Source organism: Ascaphus truei, chromosome 7 (genome assembly GCF_040206685.1).
Source record: "Ascaphus truei isolate aAscTru1 chromosome 7, aAscTru1.hap1, whole genome shotgun sequence".
Lineage (NCBI taxonomy): Eukaryota > Metazoa > Chordata > Amphibia > Anura > Ascaphidae > Ascaphus > Ascaphus truei.
This window is the reverse complement of record NC_134489.1, coordinates 28,548,042-28,565,809: the sequence shown is the minus strand read 5'-3', so window position 1 is coordinate 28,565,809 and position 17,768 is coordinate 28,548,042. Positions and strand designations below refer to the sequence as shown.

Here is a 17,768-nt window from a genome sequence, read left to right as displayed (position 1 = left end):
ACACACACACACACACACACACACACACACACCACTATACATATATATACACACACACACACACATCACTATATACACACACACACACACACATCACTATACACACACACACATCATTATACACACACACATCACTATATACACACACACACACATCATTATACACACACACACACATCACTATACACACACACACACATCACTATACACACACACACACACACACACATCACTACACACACACACACACACACACACACACACACACACACACACACACACACACACACACACACACACACACACACACACACACACACACACACACACACACACACACACACACACCACTATATACACACACACACACACATCACTATATATATACACACACACACACACACACACACACACATATATATATATCAAGAGTTTTTAAGCATATTATTAAATAATTAATAATTAATTCTAATGATAAAGAATCAATATAATGTGCATGTATTCCAAATTCAAGCAGATACCTAAGTCCGTTCAAAAAATATCATTATATATACTAAAAAAGTTTTTTGTTTTTTTCATTACAAAGGAATGAAACAATGGTCTTCAACAGAAAGAGATAAAACAATCCTAACACCAAAATGTCAAAAGCCATTAAAAAATGGCTCTAAATGCATGAAAGGAAACATGAAAAAATAAAATAATAATAATAATGATGAAAATATATAACACTAATAATAATATCATTAATTTAAGTCATATATAACATCTATCTTATTCATATAATCATGTTCACATCATGTAAAAAGATGTTCAGAATTCTAAAAATAATATAGAGACATTACGCCTCCCATCTGGTAGGGATGAGAAAAAGGTATTGTATTGTATGTCTTTATTTATATAGCGCCATTAATGTACATAGCGCTTCACAGTAGTAATACATGTGGTAATCAAATAAATAACAGATAATATAAATAACAGATCATGGGAATACGTGCTTTAGACCTTAAAGTAGCATTAAATAAGAGGAGTCCCTGCCCCGAGGAGCTTACAGTCTAATTGGTAGGTAGGGAGAACGTACAGAGACAGTAGGAGGGAGTTCTGGTAAGTGCGTCTGCAGGGGGCCAAGCTTTATGTATCATGTGTTCAGAATATCTACATATGCTTCTTTAAGCAAGTGTGTCTTAAGGTGGATAATGGTAATGTTTATTTACTTAAAGCAGGAGAGCCCCTAAATCCCAATCTGAGTTGAAGCCATTTGGGATACGAGTCTGTAAGGTAAAAATCCAGAAGAGCTCTCTCCTGTCCAAAATACCATTTCTATTCCCACCTCTGATGGGACAGGGTATATGCTCTATACCAATATATGAGAAATTATTTACACTACCCATATTGCAATTTGTAAAGTGTAAGGAAACAGGATGATTGACATCTTTTTTAATTATCAGGCGTAAGTGCTCAAGTATGCAAACTTTCAAGGCTCTAATTGTTCGGCCTACGTATTGTTTTCCACATCCACATTTTAATAGGTAGATTACAAATGTGGTATTACAGTTTATAAAAGATGTTATTTTATAACTATTCACTGTATTTGTGGAAATAAATTCAGATGATGTTTGCATATGTTTGCAAGATTTGCACTTGAGGCACTTAAAACACCCCTTAGGTAAGTTGTTAACCAATCTTTGTGTGGTGAATAAACTTGAGGAAACATAATTCGCAATCGTTCTTGCCTTTTTGAACACAAATTTAGGACCTTCATTAAAGACATGTTACAAAATAGGATCGGCAGCTAATACACCCCAGTGTTTTCTCACAATATTTTTAATTTGATTTGCTTGTTTGTTGTATTGTGTGATAAACAATGGGGATTGTGAAACAGAGTTTTGTCCCCTTTTCTTTTGTAATAGTGTTGATCTGTCCATATCATTAACCTCCTCAAAGGCTTTATTTAATTCCAAGCGTGAGTAGCCTCTGGTTTCAAAACGGTTCAAGAGGTCCACTGACTGAGTCAGGAAATCCTCAAAGTTAGTACATATTCTTTTTAATCTAATCAATTGACCTTTTGGTATTCCTTTAAGTAGGGACTTGGGGTGGCAGCTGTCAGCACACGAAAAGGTGTTACGTGAATTAATCTTACAGTAAACATCTGTGCTGATTTTCATGGTCATATCAATAAATAAATAAATAAAGCTCTAAATATTGTATATGGTGAAAATCATAGTGGTGAGTGAAGTGCAAGTTTAAATCATTATTATTAAGATACTCAGTGAATTAAAAAAGAGTGTGTATATCCCCGTTCCAAATAAAAATTAGATCGTCAATGTATCTTTTATAAAAGGTGATAAAGTGTTTAAAGGGGTTTTTATCTCCAAACACGTGGACTGATTCCACAAACCTAAAAAAAGGTTCGCGTAGGAGGGGGCAAAACTAGTGCCCATAGCGGTACCATGTGTCTGGAGATAAAAAAACGCCATCAAACATAAAATAATTGTGCGTTAATAAAAAGTGTATAGCATTTAAAATAAAAGTGCTCTGTGCCAGTGAAAAATCAGAGTGTTGTAAATAAAATCTGACGCTTACCATCCCTTGTTTGTGTATAATGACCGTATAAAATGATGTAACATCCAGGGTAAGGCAGATGAAATTATTTTCCCTTTTAATGGAACCGAGTTGGGCCTAGAAGATCCCCACTGTCTTTAATGTATGAGGGTAGTAGATGAACAATGTCCTGTAAGAAGTGATCCACATATCTTGACACACCATCTCCCAAAGATCCAATGCTAGAGACTATTGGCCTCCCTGGAGGGGAGACCAATGTCTTATGGATCTTTGGGAGATGGTGGAAGATCGGGGTAACTGGATATGGACGAAACAGAAAATCAAGCTTCTTCAGATCTAGGATACCTAGCGAGGAACCTTCTTCAAGAAGGGCTCTCAACTCTTTTAAGAACGAGGCAGTTGGGTCGCCACGCAATCTAATATAAGAAGATTCATTAGAAAGTTGGCGTAGGGCCTCAGTTTTATAATCAATCTTATTAAGTATTACAATGGCGCCCCCCTTGTCGGCTCCCTTAATGATCACAGAGCTATTGGCTTTCAAGGCATTCAGTGCTGTCCTTTCCATTTTGGTTAGGTAATGAAAGTTGTACTGCAAAGGTGAGAGTGAAAATGTATAACCCTTGAACAAAAGGGATAAATCCCGTTCTATAAGTTGTTCAAAAGTGGTTAAGCAGTTTCCTTTCATATGCATCGGGTAAAAAACTGATTTGCCTTTAAAGCCAGAAGCTTGTCTGCCTGAAAGAGAGGAGATATTAGTCATATCAACATTTTCATTACTTAAATCATTTAGATCCTGTATGCAACAATGTTCTTTATAACTAAGTAATTTTGTACTAGGAGCATCAGAAAAAACCCCATCCTCACTCTCATCAATCATCACATCAGACTGAATTAAATGATCTTTTTGACTATAGAATCTTTTCAATGTGAGCTTGCGTATATATTTATGCAAGTCTACTATAGTATCAAATAATTTAAAGTCCGTATTTATATGTATTCCATCTATATTCATTAAAATAGTTTTCACTAAGCTCAATCTGTGGTCGGCTAACAGGTATAGAACATGCTTTATTCATTGATGTTGGGTATATCTGTGCCCAAGATCAATGAATTTTTCACTTATATGTTATACAGTATATTTGCTTTTTATCCTTGGTTTTAACGTTTCTTATATATTTTTCTTAGGTAGTTCCGGAGTGTCATCTTGTTAGGGTTTAATAAAGTTTGTTATATTGTATCGGCTCCAACGCGCTGACGTCACACGTCCCGCGTCATTTTTTCAAACCAGGAAGTGACAGGGGATAGGTTACAGCGGCGCGAGGATCAGGTATTTAAACACACTCCGGTTTGTTTGTTGTTTTTGATCCATTAAACTTTATTTTTTATCGTGGGAACGCACCTCTGTGTTTTTTACAATTAAGCAGTGGATTTAGTGCTCCGTTTTCTCCCCTCCTTTTCTGCTGATCTTCATCAACGGAGGCACACTATACCCCATGGACCAGTGGACATTGCGGCTCCTCAAATCAAGAGTTCCAGCATTGTATGTGAGTCTTTTCCACTTTCCGATTCCACCAATGGCTGCAAGGATATTTATTGTTCATTTACCCCATATTATTGCTGTGATGTCGTTTTGATGCTGGACACCGGCCGGTGTGCATTATCCTTACCTCAGTGCTTGTGGGATTACATTTTCCAACTATACATCTTAAGTGCTTTTGGGAGTATTATATCCTAGCCTTATTCATTCTTCTTGGAGGGGTACTCCACCTAAGACTTTTTGCTTCTTATTGCTACATATTGGCTGCTTTTTGTTCTAGAGCACCATACAACCTTGTTTTTCTATATACCTTCGGAGACTCAGATTACTGCCAAGTTTAGAGAATTGAACCATTTTTGACTGGATTACGGGGGAGACCACTCCCCCTCTCTTCAACACCCCCCATCTGTTTTATTTGGGGCTATTATTTAACATCCCTCCGGCCGTGTATGCGGCAGGCGTTCCGTTGCCCTCCTGAGGTATACTTGTCTGAGAATCGGGCGGAACCTTTCCGTATCAAGGTGCATAGAGTTAGGGGGTGGGAAAAAGAAGCGGGCCCGCAATAATACCCCTACAAACATAAGGGGGAGAAGGAGGCTGGTGTTCAACTGAATTGTAAAGGGGTATCAGTGGTATGTGAATGAAATTATTAATCGGGGCGCTATGTGTTTGTTTTTTACATATAATTGTATCTCTACAATTACGGTCTGAATAAGGAGGGAATTCTAAAGCATAAGTCGCTTAGGGACATTATGGGACAAGGATTTATTTCTAGGCTTAGTTCCTATAATCTAACCTGGAAACAAATAAAAGCCCCAACTAGAGGCACAGTTGTCAAAAGAATCAACACAGTCATGATTATGGAGAGACTCACAGCGATGCTCCATAAAAAACTGCCACAGTTCCAAAAAACCTGGGTCCCGTCCCTCGGGGCTGGCCTAGATCCATGTCGCAGGGGCCACCCTCCCCTTTCCACCCCTCCCTCCCCATCTGTCTGTCTCCCCCCCATCCATAACCCCCCCTTCTTCCGTTATGATAAAATGTTAAGATGTTTATTGGAAATGATCTGTACCAACCTCAGTTATGTGTTCATAACAACCCTGTATCGTTACTTATATATTTCCAATAAAATAAAGATTGAAACAAAAAAAAAAGAATCCCAAGGGGACTGTGTACTAAGAAGTCTCCATCATTCGGCTTTTATTCAAGAGAGTTTGAAGAGGGATGGACCAGAATCCTTGATGAATGTTCCATGAACTGATGAAATTAATCATAGAATCAAAGATTAAAGAAAAGTTGGATCTGGAGAAGGATATTAAAATACTTCAGAGCAAACTAATCCGATTTGAAGGAATGGAAGATTTTTGTATTACTGATCAGAAACTTTCCAGGAATATCAACTATATGGAAAAAGAGATCACGCAGAAAAAACAGACAACGTTCGAGAAGGATCGTATGGATTTCGAAAGGAAGCAAATCTACACATGGCAGAAATCCAGTCCATTTACTAGAAGAGGAAACAAAGGGACTCCAAGGAGAACATTGATAAGGAACCATGAATCAGAGAAGAGCTTTACACCTTGGAGATCTATCCTTAAAAATAAATACACCGAGGCGTCTAGTTTTTCTGACGCATTGGATAGCGACAGCCGTACACATTCTGTGTTGTTTTGTAATTATGATGGGGACCAAAGACCTGAAGGTCCCATGACATACAGTATGAGCAAAGATCACATCCAATGAATCCACATAGGAGAACTAATCAGTCTGTTTCCCAACATGTCTTCTTCCTTCATTTTTGTAGGGCCAAGCAGTGGAAGGTCAGAGGAGGAGGATATACCAACAAAAGAAAGAAAGGAACACTTTTGAATTATGAAAGCAACATCATCAAATATTTCTGGAGTGCACCTCTCTCTTAGAGAGATTTCACTCCTGAATAAGGGTTTACATTTTGCCTTGTTGAATGACTTTCAATTAGTCAAGACAATTATTGATGTGCAGAGATTCATTAGTCATTCATTGTCACTTCTGATCTAGTTCAGTATCATCCCATGGTTGGTTACCACAGACAAAGGAGGATTTGAACCCCTCTGCCTCTCCTTCCGACCATGGGTTTGATAATTTCCATACATTTAGAGAGACGTGTAATATACAGGAATATATGTGTGGTTTATTGGATGAACAACATTTTGAACATGATATTATTTTCTCATACAGATTTTTTTTGTATCAAAGGACTCAGGTCTGAAAAATACATCAATCTTCTATCCTAGTCATGTTAAGGGCCCCCAACTTCAGATTTTTTAACAATCGGTTGAACATGATTTAGAGATTTTTTTTTTCCTAAAGGGTTTACCTTTTGGTCTCCTCGACATAACAACTTATCTAGGGAAGAGCATAGAGATTTGTTATCCTTAAAAAAGAATACATCGGTGGTCATTAAGAATGCTGATAAAGGAGGAGCCATAGTCTTATTACACTCAGATGACTATAAAAAGGAGGCTCTGCGACAACTTTATGTACAGTATGTATGTATATGTTTATTTATATAGCGCCATTAATGTACATAGTGCTTCACAGCAGTAATACACGTTACAATCATATAAATAATACAAATAATACATAATGGGAAGAATTGCTTCAGACATAAAAGTGACATTTAGGAAAAGTCCCTGCGTCAAAGAGCTTACAATCTAATTGATATGTAGGAAGAATGTACAGAGACAGTAGGAAGATGTTCTGTCTGCAAGGGATCAAGGAGGTGTAAAGTATCAGCCATGGAGCTACAGTACTCATATGCTTCGTTAATGAGGGTTGTTTTAAGATAGGTCTTATAGGTGGATAGAGAGGGTGCTAGTCGGGTATTGAGGGGAAGGGCATTTCAGAAGTGTGGGGCAGTCAGTGAGAAAGATTTAAGACAGGAGATGGCTTTAGACACAAAAGGGGTAGAGAGAAGACATCCTTGAGCAGAACATATTAGCCGGAATGGTGTATCACGAGGAATTAGGGCTGATATGTAAGGAGGGGCAGAAGAGTGTAAAGCTTAAAAATTGAGGAAGAGAATTGAGTGCGAGATGCAGGATTTGATAGGAAACCAGGCTAGGGATTTCAGCAGGGAAGACGCTGAAACAGATTTGGGAAAGAGTAAAGTGATTCTGGCAGCAGCCTTCAGGATAGATTGTAGGGGAGACAGGTGAGAGGCAGAAAGGACAGACAGCAGGAGGTTACTGTAGTCCAGACAGGAGAGAATGAGGGCCTCTGTCAGAGTTTTAGCTGTCAAGCAACAGAGGAACGGGCGTATCTTAGTAATATTGCGAAGGAAAAAACAACAGTTTTTAGCTACCTTTTCAATGTAAGAGAGAGGAGTTGAGTGTGACCCGTAGGCAGGGTGCTTTTGCTACTGGGTGTATGATTGTGCTTCCAACAGTAATGTAGAATGAGGTAGTAGGGCACAGGTTTGGGAGGAAATACGAGGAGCTTCATTTTTGACATGTTAAGTTTAAGTTGACCGAGGACCATCCAGGATGATATATTGGAGAGACATTCAGAAACTTTGGTCTGTACAGCAGGTTTGAGGTCAGGGATTGAAAAGTACATTTGTGTGTCATCAGCATAGAGGTGATATTTGAACCCAAGAGATATGATTAGGTCACCCAGCGAGAGTGTGTAAAGAGATAAGAGGTCCCAGGACAGAGCCCTGGAGTACCCCCACAGAAAGATCTATAGAGGTGGAGATGTTAGCAAAAGAGACACTGAAAGTATGATGGGAGATCCAGGATAGAGCTTTGTTACGAATACCAATAGTATGGAGAATGTGAAGGAGAAGAGGGTGGTCCACAGTATCAAATGCTGCAGAGAGGTTGAGTACTATGAGCAGAGTGTAATGACCTTTGTCTTTGGCAGTATGGAGGTCATTAGTTATTTTAGGACTGTTTCATAGACTTAAGGGCAATCCTACTTAATCTTTAGTAGAACTTAAGGAAGTTCTACAGGTTTTTAAGAATAGATAAAAACACAAAAAACACAGCGCACAACGCTCATAGTGCATTAAAAATTATATTGACATAAACAATAAATAAGGTGAGTATTGTGCGTACATCATGATAGTTTTAAACAAGCATTTTCGGGATATTGTTACCCAAACACCACGTGGAAGCCGGATCAGATGTCCTCGCATGTGTGTGGAAACTGGTTCCTTGGACACCGGTTCCTGTTCAGGTAAGTATGGAGTCTCTGATAGTTCTTGCTCCCATAAACGAATCAACATGTTTGCAGCTCTACCAAAGGTTGCTGCTACAAGCGGAGCTCCACGCCAGCTGAGATCCTCTCTCTCCCCTCCATTTAGACACTTCCGGATTGGTGACGTCACCGCGGGGTTCTCGCCGATATTGGCGCCGATTTCACTGGGTCAGCTCGCCGTACTGGGGCAGTACAGTTGACCTCCGCATGAAACTTGAACATGCGGAGGAAGAAACTCTGGTCCACTTGCAGTACCGCGCCTGGAGTCCGCCGAGCCAGGGGGCAGCCAATCCCAGCCCTGAGCCCTCCCTATACCGCAGCTGCAGACGCTCAGATTTGTTCAATTAAGGTCACGTATTTTACCTTATATATTCATCACATCACTTATAACATTAGCTGCGCACTTTTTTCCTCACTTATTCACTTTTTAAGAATAGAGTATGATTTTCTCTTCAAGAGTAATCCCGTTATACCTATATTCCACCATATCGTTCGAACAGCCCGTACAATGACCCCTATTCAATATGCTGTGATCCGTCTATCCCATGCTGGAAAATATTTCAATCTCATTTGTTGGAATTGAGCTCTTTCCCATCACTGGGAACATGTCTTCACCGTGTACTGAATAGAGGCCTAGGAGTGATTTTGTATGCTTCATTCAAGTAAAGGAAAAAGTATAAAATAACCACATTTAATATGCTGTATAATATATTTTATTTAGTATATAGCAATTGCAAATTAACCGTGCATATATTGCTTTAAGATACATTTTATATTCTACGTAGCAGTAGTACAGTGCCCTGTGCGGTACAGTTAATGAGCGTGTGTATGCTATGTGTATGCAATGAGCGAGCTTGTGCACATGAAGACGATTTCAATGCTTTGCGTTCTTCTCAGTTGAGGTTTTCAGCTTCAGCATCCTTTAGTATATTTACTTAAATCCTTTCCTTTGCAATACTGTCCCCAGGCAACCCTAGGTAGCAGAAATAAATTAAATGTACACTGCATGATTGAAAACATAATAATTATAAAACCAATACACTAACCAAATTGGTTTGACATACTTTAGAAAGCTGAGAAAATGTAGATTTTTATCTCACTAATGGGCCGTTTTTAGCAGTATGTGGAGGAGATCGTTTTATGAGCTCAGAGGAGAAGATGCGAAAGAAGACTCTGTATGCAAGCACTTCTTCCCTGACCGTGTGAGGCGTTCATAGAACAGGGGCGGCCAACTCCAGTCCTCAAGGGCCACCAACAGGTCTGGTTTTAAGGATATCTCTGCTTCAGCACAGGAGGCTCAATCAGTGACGCAGTCAATGACTGAGCCACCGATTGAGCCACGAGTGTTGAATCTTGGACTGATTGAGCCACCTATACCGAAGCAGCAACTGATTGAGCCACCTGTGCTGAAGCAGGGTTATCCTGAAAACCTGACCTGGTGGTGGCCCACCCCTGTCATAGAACATCTTTTGAAACACTGCTTTGCCAGAGGGGATAGCAAAGTACAGTATTAGGCTGTGTCTATAGAAGGACAGTCAGCGCTGAGCTGTGCGGATGCTCCGCGATGAGCCCCGTCATCCTCCAATGAGGATGTCTTGAGAGGGGGCTCCTGCGGCGTGCTGAAGCGCAGTGATTTTCAGCCGACAGCAGTACTTGTTTCTGAGCGCGCTGTCGGCTGAAAACGTCCAATCAGAGCGAAGTAGCGTCAACGTCACGGCGCCGCGACTTTGACGTTGACGCTTCGTGGGCTATTGGCCAAGTGATGTCAGTGCCCTGCCTTCCCCCGCCTCCCGATCGCGAACGCTGGCTCGTCAGCTAGTTTATGCAATCGCTCCCGATTGCGCAGACGAGCCTCAGCGTGAGCGCGGAGGAGCGCTGACTACTAAAGTATGGACGCAGCCTATCTCTACAGTGTGTTGTCTGTCCCTCTGGTAAATATCAACCTTGAGGTTTGTAATTTGCCCTGTTGCCCTCTGAGGTCAGGCAGAGAATATGTATATGCAATAAATAAAAAAAACTATACAATAACTGTAGACCAGAGCTATCAAATAATCATATTAACATGAATAAACAATGCACTGTAATATATTCATCCTGTTATCCGCGGGATAGAGGGGACAGTTTTCTCAAGCTTTTAGAGCAGCAGTCCAATCTACTGTTTTTTAATTTATTTATTTATTCCCCTTTAATATGTGCATCAATACAATCCACACAATGATAACTAATTAACTAGTGAAGATTAGGGAAAGCACACCCTTTGGATAGCACTCATTATAACAAAATACTGCTATATATACCAGCAAGTAGCAAGTGCAATGAGCCCACAAAATGTGTTATTGTAGCCCAGAGGCACAGATCAGGTCCGTATCAAGTTATAGCCTCCTAAATATTATGCATTGTTAGTACTAGCTCACAAGGAATCATGAAGAGCAGTCAGGAACAAGTGTACCGCAGACAGACAGGGTGTACATATAAAATAACACACAGCTGGTAAATCAACCAGCATGAATACAAGCTAAATAAAGTGCCAGAAAGAGCAGTCAGAAAACACAGTAACTGTGTCTAAGTTAATAAGCGAACACATTGCTACTACAGTACCATCGTCACAGAGTAGCATTAGATACATCTCATTATACAATGCTATATGAGTTCAGTGTCAAAATTATATCCAGGTTCAAATGGCAACTTTAAAAGTGTGTTTGTATCAGACCTGCATCGTGGCGACTTGCAGATCCTACCGGCACTCAAATGTGCCTCTCACCCTCGTTGCTGCGTACAGGCGTACACCCTGTCTGTCTGCGGTACACTTGTTCCTGACTGCACATCATGATTCCTTGTGAGCTAGTACTAACAATGCATAATATTTAGGAGGCTATAACTTGATACGGACCTGATCCGTCCATGCCTCTGGGCTACAATAACACATTTTGTGAACTCATTGCACTTGCTATTTGCTGGTATATTTGCAGTATTTTGTTAGTATCATGAGGCTATAAATTGATACGAACTCTGATTCGTGCCTCTAGGCATTTCAACACATTTTGTGTGCCTATTTGAAATAGTTATCACATCAGGTATTTTACCATCTATTACACCATTGCAGGTTTTTGAAGGAACAAGTACACGTTATTTATTATTATATATTGACAGTATCAGTCTATACGCTACCTGCTTACTTTACACAGGTTTTTTTTTTAACAATTATTACTAGTGTTGTACCCAAGGGTTATCCATGAATGACCGTAACCTATTTAGGTTCTGATTATCATCAGTGGAATTTTCACCCATCATCTGGATATCCCTTGTGTTTCAGTTTTTGACATAAATGTATATAGCGTCTCTTTTTGTTTTGTACAGTATGTTTGGTCACCTTAGTGATATACTTTAATACTTTAATTCACTTCAGTTGTATCAAGTTTCACATAGACCTTTTCCTTTTTTACTTTAATATCATTAAAATAGTTTTTTTTTAAATTATCATCAAATCATACTATACAATGAGTGCTATCAAAAGGGTGTGCTTTCTCTAATCTTCACTATCACTCCTTATCCCCTTTTGCACCTTTGTTATCAATACATCATTATTTAACCAAGCTGAAGTGAGAGTTCCTTCTCGTTCCCCTCCCTCCCCCCCCCCCCATTTCCTAACTAATTAACTAAGTTGCTGATCGATCCATTCTCCTGTGATCGATCAGCAAAGATTCGGCTCTGGGGTTCACAATATGACTACAGAGTATTGCCTCAGTATCTGTGACTTTGTAAATGTTTGCTATAGAAACAAAAAGGCTTGTTCCATTAGTATACATTAATAATGTAATTCAGAGTTGTTTAAAAAACAAAACAATTGCTACAAACATTTTCTTATAGTACAGAACTGATTTATTTAAAAAACACACATGTAGGATATTGTTTGACAAAAAGTGAAAAAGAAAGTGCGCAACTATTAAATAATACCACACACGTGAAGTGCTAATACAGTGATATTAAAGTATATATTACGTGACCTAGTTATCAGATTGGAGCGTCTGCAGCTGTGGTAACGGGGATGGCTCAGAGCACCCCCTAGAACATCAGAGAAAAACACAAAAAACACAGCGCACAACGCTCATAGTGCATTAAAGATATATTAAACCAACAAAATAATAAGGTAATTATTGTGCGTACATCAATATAATTCAATCAAGCATTTAGGGTAAGTTACCCATCCACCAACAGTGCGACCTGGATCAGATGTCATCAACAGGGATCATGCACCACACCGTGGACCGGATCTGTTGTCATCTACAGGAACTGGAACAGGTGAGTAAATCCCAGATATTGAATGGGTAAGAAAGGGAGTCCTTTTAAATGTCCCCGGTGAAAGTGAGCAGTGTCCAGCCACTTGCGGCTCACTAGGGAACGGCCGTATCCCGCGGTCCTCGCGACGGCTGGTTTCTCTCCTTCTATCCACCGCACTAGCACTTCCGGGTTGTGACGTCACAATAATTACCTTATTATTTTGTTGGTTTAATATATCTTTAATGCACTATGAGCGTTGTGCGCTGTGTTTTTTGTGTTTTTCTAGGATATTGTTTGGTCTGCAGCTTTAACTTATTGTTTCTTTTTAAGGTATTAGCCCATGTAGTTATTATTACCTATATAGACAGCCCAGACAATAGTGCGTATGAGAGATTGCTGCTTTTGGTAAAGACCTGTTCGGTAAAAATCATAATGATGGCAGAATGGTGTAGCCTTCATATTTCCCGACATTGGAAATACTTTTCTATAGCACAGGACTTTGTACGGGTAGACATGTATTCATTTTTTCTTATATAGTAAACACGAGAGCACTGCTTAAGGGGCAGAAGGTCAACTGTGAATTGAGTGTCTATTTAATTCCCAAGCTTGGCTTAAAATAAACCACACAAGTGGTGAACTGAAACCTGAAATACATCCCCATATAACTACATTAACTGGAGGATCTATTAAACAGTGCTCAAGCACATGCAGACACTACAATTCTTGGTCTTCCACTATTCATGATACATTGACCCAAAAGGAATATCCAACATATTGTCTTACCATGCTGACATGCCTTTGGGGTCGCTCACCACTTTCTTAGCACATTCAATATCATCAAGGATGTCATCGTTCAGAAAACCTTAAGAAAATTCAAAAATAACACAGGGGAAATTAATGTAAAATGGCACATACAGTACCTACAGTTATCTATAGTGTCAACATATGTTAAATTGAATGTACAGCAGGCACACGCAATATTGTATAGATGACACTTCCTTTGAGGTTTAACTCCTTTTGACACAGTCAGCATATTATGTGGAACAAATAGTTTAACAGAACAATGGAACGGATCTATGGACAAGATATAGCTTGGGTGGGATTGAGGTATGAAGAAGATGTTTTGTGACCATCCTAAAGTGATTTGTGACTAGGAGTAAATCAGTCGTAAAAGATAGTACTTGAGAGATATAAATACTTACTGCTACAACTTTTTTGACATGCATTTGCACTCCCTGCAGTCTTCCCGTCATTGCACCAATATTTGCTGTTGAGCTGAAAGATTCCATAATCCCGACTTGACCCTTCGTCATTTATTGCTTCCGTGTTGTAGCTACTTTCATACTCTACGATGCATATCCCTGTTAAACGATAAAAGAAGGGGATAAGGATGAATGTATGAGTTAACCAAAGACACCTGTTCAGCAGACATACTGTATAAAGAAATACAACATATATAAAGACAGAGAAATTGGAGTAAAAGCGAAACAAAAAATTATTATTTCAATGATGGGAACAGCACAAATTACAACCATACAATGACAATGCATAAAGTAAGACATATATTATATGTAGCTATAATGATACATACATTCAGCAGCGCTATGCCCACGATATTCAGCCAACCCAGTGTCTTTGAAAATCTTGTTTAACTGGCACCGAGTATACGTTTTTCCTTGAGTCCCGAAGATCATACAGGTAAGGAAAGCAAGACACAGGATCACCTTCATGTTTGTAACCTTGTAAGAGTGTTGTTAAACCTCGAGATGCCTGCTATTTATATACTGTACCATGGTCAAAAGGTATAACTAAAAGAGCAATATCAAATTGTGAAATAGCAGGGCGTATTTCATGAGGAAATATTTAGTGCTTTCGCCGCAGAACAATCTTAAAAAAAAACAATTAATCATAAACAAAGACTGTATTTGATTATTTACAACACATGCAATGTTTTATGACCAATTGTTTAAAACTCAATCCAAAAGTAATTTAGAAGAATTAAACGCAAGAATTACCCAATAGATCTTTATTTATTTATTTTTATTTTTTAACTCTGGAGTTCTGATTCTTGACAAAAAAAGCTTTTGAGAGAGAGAATACTTTCCCGTTGTCAACATTTGTTCACCTGATTGAAGCTGTGTGGTGTCAATCAGGAAGAGCCCTGTCATTGATACTGAATGACTATCTTTGTCCTGGGACAAACTGGGATGGACAAAGCTCAGAGGTCAATAAATGCTGAACTGAGAGTTCCTCTTATGTCTAACCAGTGTGGCACCAGCAAAATTAAAACTACTGATAATAAAAAAATACACTTTAGTATATGAATATAAAAACATATTTTTTTTGTATATACACTGGCGACACACTTTATTCGAGCTCGGCTAGTCCCACGAATTCGGGTATACTCGGGTGTATTGAGGTTTGTGACTGTTTTCTGCCCGAGTGCATTGCATTATTTTCCAGGCAGGGATTGAAGCATTTTATTCCCGCTGGCTGCAATACTGCACAGTATATATATATATATACTGCATTACAATTCATGAATTTATGCCATCTGGTAGACACGCGAAGCATTGCAGCCTATTAAATCCTAATCATTATCATTTAACAGATCAGCCGCCCGTCAGCCAGGCATGAACCCAGGCTGGGAAGGCAAACGCAACGAAGCTTGTCAGAGGTGAGGAGCGGCGCATTCCAGGTATCTGCCAGGTACATACTGGGTATTTGCTCGAATAAAGTGTGTCGCAGCAGTACCCCATAAACCGAACCATGCCAGACTGCCCGGAGCCATGTTTTGAGCCTACACCTACGTGTGGCTCATGACCCCCTGTGCTGGCCAGATTACCGACTCAGCCACCATGGTAATATATTCCAAACAGGCATTACGCCATCTGCCCAAAACAACACAAGGTATTATTTCACCATCTGCCATAAGAGCCAGTCTGGCACCCTTTGAAACCTACGCCACAAGGAAGGCTATTTAACGCCTTAAACTGGCCTCACCGCCCCACCAACACCAGCGCGACTTGATGGCCGTCCTGCAAAGCCACACTGAAAATGTACATGCTCTCTTCGGACAGATGGACTCCCTCTCCCTGAAAAAGGCAGACTTCAGTTCCTCCAATTCTCTGTGCCAGACAACGACACCCCCACATCTCCTTAACAAACGTCACCAGCCCCCTGTTAAGCTTGTGCCTACTTAGCTCGAGTGCCTTAATGTTCCTAGCCTCCCTCCAACACAACCAAGGAACCACCTCCGACCACACTATTACCACCCCTGGAAATAACGGTAACAGTTGCCCCAAATCCTGCTTCATGTCGCAAAGCAACTCTAGCATCTGCCATTGACCCAGGCTGTTACCCCCTACATGGAAGACCGGGACATCCGGGCACCCAGACCACTGCCTGTTATGCAGAACATTGGGGAGGACATGAGTCCACCTCATACCTCCTCCTCCCAAACAATGTTACCCTTGTGATGTCCATGTGCCAGCTGAGTTGGGTCCTGTATGCCTGAACCTCCACCCTCCGAGCCACCCAAAAGATATAAGATTCTCCGTACATCCAGATTATACCAGGGCATGACGTAGAATCACTGTAGATTGGTCTGAACATGAATCCAGTACAAAAGCACCAAACAACTCACCAGGTAATAGAAAAATAAAAAAGATTTATTGGATTACATATTAAAAAACAAAAAACATACTAGGGACAAAACAGGGAAAACTGCTCCCACGCGTTTCATGCTAAATAACAATTTCTCAAGGAGGCTCCTTGAGAAAGCGCTGTTTAGCATGAAACACGTGGGAGGAGAGTTTCCACCTCTGTTGCAGGCTCTGGCATACCAGATACACATCTTCCGGTTTCAGAGGAGATGGTGCTTTGATTCCAGGCAGCAGCACGCTCAACCTTGACCTAACAGACACAGAGGCTCCTGTATAATGGACATGCAACATCGAGTTCCAGAGGAGATGGTGTTTTGATTTCAAGCTGCAGCACATTCAGCCGTGACAATACAGAGACGGAGGTAGGACTTCTATATGGTGTGGGGGCTTCAGAGGTAATTAACTTGTCCTCTGTTGTGCATACACCCCCAGCAGTCGTCCATTAATACTCCGTTGCCAACTCTGTTTGTCCTCATCTCTATCATGAAACCGTCGTGACGATACCGGACATTGTACAATACCTGCACTCAATACTGTTGAATATACCCAGATTACATTGCACTTTATATTGCATCAGCAATACAATACGGGACTTTAAAGCACAAATATATTTTTGAGGCTGATCTTAGGAGCTACAAGTGGCCATAGTCTATTTTTATACCAGGGCATGAACCTGAAATTAAATCAACCAATTTAAATATGCTATACCAGCAAATATAGCTTGGGAACCTCCTGGACTCCCATCTGCCTATTCTCTTAATTACATCTTTACTGAGGCCCAGCCTTCGGCAGGTGCCCCACGGCACGGCGCTCCACGCGCCTCGTGACGCAGCCTGTGCGCGCGCTCTCTACCCTTACAGAGGGCGCGCTCACACTCTCCTCTTGTAGGCTTTTCCAGACCCCTGGCTCCTCCTCTCATGCTCTACAGGCTCTCTCTCTCACTGACTCACCTGTCTCCTCCTCACCTATCCCTGCTGTCTCCCACTTCACCCTCTGCTCCTCCTCTCTCTCCCATTGGTGTTCCCTCCTTTATAACCCCTGTCTGTCCTCTCTCTCATTGCTCTGCATAGCTCTTTGTAACCTCTGTGTGTGCAGTCCTATGCTTGGCTCTCCTGTGTTTTCCAGCTTCTGTTCCTGCTCCTGAGGATCCATCAGCTGTACACTGTTGTTCAATAAAGTCCTTTAGTCACCACCTTAGCCACCCTTGTCTGCTTCACTGCTGTGCTCCGTTCCTGTCACCTGTTGGAGAGATTTCCTGCTCCTGCTTACCCCTGGATTTCCCTGGCTTGACCTCTGCTTGTACTGGATTACCCTGCTCTCTACTGCCCTTGAACCCTGCTTACGGACACGACTTTGCTGACTTCAGTGATCCCTGGACTCTGGCTTACGAACATTACGATCCTGCTCTCTATATCCCTGGACTCTGGCACACGGACATCACTACTCTTACTCTGAACCCCAAAGGCGTTGCAAGTATAACTAACCATCTT

The 17,768-nt window shown here is 40.6% G+C and overlaps 1 protein-coding gene across 1 annotated transcript; it reads right to left on the bottom strand.

Moving 5' to 3' along the window:
- Positions 1 to 9,032: 9,032 nt before the first annotated feature.
- Positions 9,033 to 14,361, bottom strand: LOC142498879 (lysozyme C-1-like). Its single transcript, XM_075607502.1, has 4 exons — positions 14,205 to 14,361; positions 13,816 to 13,974; positions 13,397 to 13,475; positions 9,033 to 9,308 (listed from the first exon to the last, which is right to left on the bottom strand). Exons 1-4 carry the CDS (start codon positions 14,341 to 14,343, stop codon positions 9,248 to 9,250), a joined length of 438 nt encoding a protein of 145 aa, XP_075463617.1. The 5' UTR covers positions 14,344 to 14,361; the 3' UTR covers positions 9,033 to 9,247.
- Between the last annotated feature and the right edge of the window lie 3,407 nt (positions 14,362 to 17,768).